The sequence below is a fragment of the Oncorhynchus clarkii genome, chromosome 33 (assembly GCF_045791955.1).
Source record: "Oncorhynchus clarkii lewisi isolate Uvic-CL-2024 chromosome 33, UVic_Ocla_1.0, whole genome shotgun sequence".
NCBI classification, from domain to species: domain Eukaryota; kingdom Metazoa; phylum Chordata; class Actinopteri; order Salmoniformes; family Salmonidae; genus Oncorhynchus; species Oncorhynchus clarkii.
In genome coordinates this window covers 4,235,141-4,241,140 of record NC_092179.1, presented here as the reverse complement: position 1 = coordinate 4,241,140, position 6,000 = coordinate 4,235,141, and the positions used below count along the sequence as shown (strand labels likewise).

The window sequence follows — 6,000 nt, the reverse complement described above, 5'->3', positions numbered from 1 at the left end:
TCTAAAAACCTGTTTTCGCTTTGTCATTATGGGGTATTGTGTGTAGACTAACGAGGGAAAAAAATAAAAACATTTTTTAATAAAGCTGTAACGTAACAAAATGTGTCAAAGGTCAAGGGGTCTGAATACTTTCCAAATGCACTGTATATCATGGGAGCAAGGCATATGTATAAACAGGGAATACCCTCACGAAAAAATATTGCAGTTACGAGTGTAGTATAACTACAGTTCCGCAAATCTGCGTCCAAAATACCACAGTCGAGTACAGTTACTGCACTTTTAATGCAGTTTCAAAACGGCAATCTTTTTTGTAAGGGTAGAGCAAACACAGCAATTATCCCCAGTGATTTTATGCACTGCTGCTGGACATGGTACACCGACAACGAGGGTCGCTACCATGACAACCGCTCTAGCTTTGGTACGGTGAAGTTTGTTGTTGGGTTTGAGTCAGTGAAGCCGCTTTTGTCGACCGAAATGGAACCACTGCCAGCTTCATTTTACGGGAACATGTGTAAAAGAAACCCAGTAATATCAGCGTTTGATGGAGACATAAAAAAGTTTATGTCATTTATGAAACGAATTAGTACTTTGCCAACCTACGACCACAACTCCTACGCAAGAGGGTGAGACATTTCCTGGCTGTATCCCAATCAAGTGTCACGTTAGCTAACGGCTATCTTATTCTTGTTTGAAAACTAGGCCTAACGTTAGCTAGCTAGCTAGCAGTAACTTCAGTTTACGTGCAAGCTAGCAGCCTGATGTGTGAATTTCTCCAACCAGAAGAGGACTGGCCACCCCTCATAGCCTGGTTCCTCTCTAGGTTTCTTCCTAGGTTTTGTCCTTTCTAGGGAGTTTTTCCTAGCCACCGTGCTTCTACATTGCTTGCTGTTTGGGGTTTTAGGCTGGGTTTCTGTATAGCATTTTGTGACATCTGCTGATGTAAAAAGGGCTTTAGAAATACATTTGATTTGATTTTTTCTCTCCAATGTATGTAGTGCCAAAACTCTGTTTGAAATATGGAACAAGTACAAACCTCGACTACCAACCAACTACTATGAAGAACACATGCTGCAAATGGCAGATTTTCTTTTTGGCATCAAGGTTTGTTTGTATTCCCTTCTTCTCTCTCTCACTCACTCACTCACTCACTCACTCACTCACTCACTCACTCACTCACTCACACACACACACACACACACACACACACACACACACACACACACACACACACACACACACACAGATACATATATTTGATTTGACCACAAGGATTCCCCGTCACACCCAATCTATTGTATTACTATCTTCTTTGTTAGTTCAAGCTCAGTTTTTTTCTCTCCAGTTATACAGGCTGGGTCTATGGCAGGGCTACTGTCGCTACCTGCAGCAGTTCAGCACTGTGACCATAGAGGACATTAGGGATGTTGACCACTTCAAGACCTCCTTCTTCCCCAAGGGGTTTGACACAGACCAAGCCAAGCTGACGGTGAGGACAATATGTGTGTGTGTGTGCTTATGTGTGTTCTCGTGTGTGTATGTTGTGTCTGTGGATCTGTGTTCAGAATTAAACAAAGCCGACAAGAACACACCTCACATAATGGGCTTGCCGTTTATGTTGTAATGTTTGTGACGGTCTCTATCCTCCACCTCTCTGTGTGTCTTACCTGTATCCCTGTGGCCTGTGTGTCTGTTAGTTCCGGGCTCTGCAGGGCTGCTGCCTATGTGCCTTCCAGCTGGAGAGGGAAAGAGGGAGCCAGCCCACCCAGAAGGGGGTCCAGAGACTCCTCAGCATCCTGGGGTTTGTTAGGATCATGATGCAGGCCGTGCTTCCCCACGAACATCTCTGCTGGCTTCTTTACAATGGTACAGTAATACAGTAGCAATTACAGTGGTATAAGCAGTATTTTGGCTGAATCAATGTCTGAAGTTGTCAGTTGTGGTTCAGTGTTCTCTGTCTGTCTGTCTCTGTGTCTTTCTATCACTCTATCTCTCTCTCTCTTCAGGTTCACTCTATATCTACAACATCTGTAGATACCTGATGTCCATGAGCCGCGCTGCACAGGTACACAATCTAACAATTACATTTATTTCCATGGTGCATGTGATTGTTGGTAAATGCGTATGTTGTCCCTTCCTCTCCTCCAGGCTATGGAGTTCCTTCTGTGGGCCTGTATCTGTCTGGAGACCTCCATCCCCCTGATGACTGCCAGGTTCCTGGCCTGGAGGGCAACTCTGTACTGTGCTGTGTGCCAGTGTTACTATGACAGCCAAGCCAATGTTCAGGCAGAGGTGTTTGCACGACGAGCCCTGGGTAAAGTCAGTGAGCTGGGCAAGCTGGAAGAGATGAGTGGTCTACCTGCCACCACTGAGACTCAGAGAGCATACAAAGTGGCCACCATTAAGGTATGGGACAGGTTGATTCAAAACATTGCAAGTTTTGTGCAGTGTCTACCTACATACAGGTTCAAAAGGCATGATGCACTGTCTTTAGTAGGGATGTGACAAATGTAAAAAAAAAATGAGGGGGGGGTTCATCTTGATCTATAGTAACTAATGGGGAGATTTTACCTCATGGCCTTAATAGCAACGACACACAGATAAACAGGATTAAATAAAATGACTGGTACCTAGGCATGAATTACTATAATATACAGTGCATTCGGAAAGTATTCAGACCCCATGACTTTTTCCACATTTTGTTAAGTTACAGCCTTATTCTAAAATTGATTAAATAAAACATTTTCCTCATCATTCTACACACAATACCCCATAATGATAAAACAAAAACAGGTTTTTAGACATTTGCAAATCTGTTACAAACTTAAATATCACATTTACATAAGGATTCAGACCCTTTACTCAGTACTTTATTGAAGGACCTTTGGCAGTGATTACAGCCTCGAGTCTTCTTGGGTATGATGCTACAAGCTTGGCACACCTGTATTTGGGGAGTTTCTCCCATTCTCTGCAGATCCTCTCAAGCTCTGTCAGTCTGGATGGGGAGCGTCGCTGCACAGCTATTTTCAGGTCTCCAGAGATGTTAGATCGGGTTGGGCCACTCAAGGACATTCAGAGACTTGTCCCAAAGCCACTCCTGTGCTGTCATTGCTGTGTGCTTAGGGTCGTTGTCCTGTTGGAAAGTGAACCTAAGCCCCAGTCTGAGGTCCTGAGCGCTCTGGAGCAGGTTTTCATCAAGGATCTCTCTGTAGGATCTCTCTCGTTCATCTTTTTCTCAATCCTGACTAGTCTCCCAGTCCCTTCCACTGAAAAACATCCCTGAAGCATGAAGCTGCCACCACCATGCTTCAGCGTAGGGATTGGGCCTGCCAGGTGTCCTCCAAACGTGACACTTGGCATTCAGGCCAAAGAGTTCAATCTTGGTTTCATCAGACCAGAGAATCTTCTTTCTCATGGTCTGAGAGTCCTTTAGGTTCCTTTTGGCAAACTCCAAGCGGGCTGACATGCGCCTTTTTCTGAGGAGTGGCTTCCGTCTGGCCACTCTACCATAAAGGCTTGATTGGTGGAGTGCTGAACTCTGGAGCTCTGTCAGAGTGACCATCTGGTTCTTGCTCACCTCCCCAACCCTTCTCCCCCGATTGCTCAGTTTGGCTTTGCGGCCAGCTCTAGGAAGAGTCTTGGTGGTTCTAAACTTTTCCATTTAAGAATGATGGAGGCCACTGTGTTCTTGGGGACCTTCAATGCTGCAGAAGTGTTTTGGTACCCTTCCCCGGAGCTGTGCCTCGACACAATCCTGTCTTGGAGCTCTATGGACAAATCCTTTAACCTCATGGCTTTGTTTTTGCTCTGACATGCACTGTCAACTGCAGGACCTTACATATACAGATGTGTGCCTTTCCAAATCATGTCCAATCAATTAAATTTACTACAAGTGGAGTCCAATCAAGTTGTAGAAACATCTCAAGGATGATCAATGGAAACAGGATGCACCTGAGCTCAATTTCGAGTCTCATAGCAAAAGGTGTGAATACTTATGTAAATAAGGTCTTTCTGTTTTTTATTTGTAATACATTTGCAATAATTTCTATAAACCTGTTTTCGATTTGTCATTATGGAGTATTGTGTGTAGATTGATGAGGGAGAAAAATATTTTAATCCATTTACAATAAGGTTGTAACTTAACAAAATATGGAAAATGTCAAGGGGTCTGAATACTTTCAGAATGCACTGTATACTCTGAAACTGACATAGCAATAAGAACCTATCTGTTGTCTCTGCACCCGTGTGAACTGAAGCAGAGACTGTTGGGTGTTCAGGTGTCCGCATGCTTCCCAGCCGAATGCGGTCTAGAAGAGTTTGTTCATATATTATGACAATGTTTTGTTCGTTTCGGACTTTGGCAATGTTCCCTCTAAACTGCCGCGCAGACTGCCTCACAGAGGAAATATGAGCCTGCGCAGATAAGCGCAGGCTGTTTTAGAATAAGTCAAGGGGTCTGAATACTTTCCAAATGCACTGGACTATAACCACAGGAATGCTATTTTATTCTACTCACCTACAGCTAGCTACCATGGTGTTTAAACGGTCGGTGTATGAACCCAGGAGGAAACCTAAAGGCCTCTTCAGACACAAGCAGAAGAGTAACCTCAAGGAGATTCAGAGCGTAAGCACTGCTATTGTATCAATCCTTCAAAATCCTGCTTTATCCGGGTATTGTGAAAACAGCCCAGTACTCCAATTCTTACTCATGTATTTCTCTCTCTTAGTTCAATTTCAGTGGGCTTTATTGGCATGGGAAACGTATGTTACATTGCCAAAGAAAGTGAAATAGTTAATAAACAAAAGTGAAATAAACAATAAAAAATTAACAGTAAACATTACACTCACAAACTAGTGTCTGTATACAGGGTTGTGCTGATGTGCAAATAGTTCAAGTACAACAGGGAAAATAAATAAACATATAAATATAAATAAATAAATATAAATAAATATAGTTTGTTCTTCACTGGTTGACCTTTTCTTGTGGCAACAGGTCACAAATCTTGCTGCTGTGATTGCGCACTGGTATTTCACCCAATAGATATGGGAGTTTATCAAAATTGGATTTGTTTTCAAATTCTTTGTGGATCTGTGTAATCTGAGGGAAATATGTGTCTCTAATATGGTCATACATTTGGCAGGAGGTTAGGAAGTGCAGCTCAGTTTCCACATAATTTTGGGGGCAGTGTGCACATAGCATGTCTTCTCTTGAGAGCCAGGTCTGCCTTCGGCGGCCTTTCTCAATAGCAAGGATATGCTCACTGAGTCTGTGCATTAATTCATTTTGGGTCAGTTACGGTGGTCAGGTATTCTGCCACTGTGTACTCTCTGTTTAGGGCCAGATAGCATTCTTTGTCTAGACTCTTACATAGATGGGACGCTTCACAGCAGACTGGAACCACTTTAACTATTTTATTTATTTATTTTTTATTTCACCTTTTTTCAACCAGGTAGTCTAGTTGAGAACACCTTCTCATTTACAACTGCGACCTGACCAAGAATAAAGCAAAGCAGTTCAACACATACAACAACACAGAGTTACACATGGAATAAACAAAACATACAGTCAAAAATACAGTATAAAAAAGTCTATATACAGTGTGTGCAAATTAGGTAAGATAAGGGAGGTAAGGCAATAAATAGGCCATGGTGGCGAAGTAATTACAATATACCAATTAAACACTGGAGTGATTGATGTGCAGAGGATGAATGTGCAAGTAGAGATACTGGGGTGCAAAGGAGCAAGATAAATAAATAAATACAGTATGGGGATGAGGTAGTTGGATGGGCTATTTACAGATGGGCTATGTACAGGTGCAGTGATCTGTGAACTAAGGAAGACGTCCTGTGTCTTTTCCGTTTTGTTTGTAACTAGCTACAGCTTGTTTGACCTGTTGTGTCAAACCACTACGGTTCACAATGACGGTGTGCAGAAAGTAGTCCATCCCAACTTTTTCCCACGGATCTTTGTCGAGAGAACCTGCTAAATTCAGGGCAGCAATG

The 6,000-nt window shown here is 42.8% G+C and overlaps 1 protein-coding gene across 1 annotated transcript in view; it reads left to right on the top strand.

Moving 5' to 3' along the window:
• Positions 1-474: 474 nt before the first annotated feature.
• The window catches only part of LOC139392739 (cilia and flagella associated protein 54), a 116,590-nt gene continuing 111,064 nt past the window's right edge, over positions 475-6,000 (top strand). The window contains exons 1-7 of the mRNA XM_071140952.1: positions 475-623; positions 996-1,101; positions 1,343-1,486; positions 1,695-1,863; positions 2,004-2,062; positions 2,146-2,403; positions 4,520-4,621. Coding sequence (XP_070997053.1) covers positions 475-623; positions 996-1,101; positions 1,343-1,486; positions 1,695-1,863; positions 2,004-2,062; positions 2,146-2,403; positions 4,520-4,621 — 987 coding nt within the window. The remainder of the gene's footprint in view (positions 624-995; positions 1,102-1,342; positions 1,487-1,694; positions 1,864-2,003; positions 2,063-2,145; positions 2,404-4,519; positions 4,622-6,000) is intronic.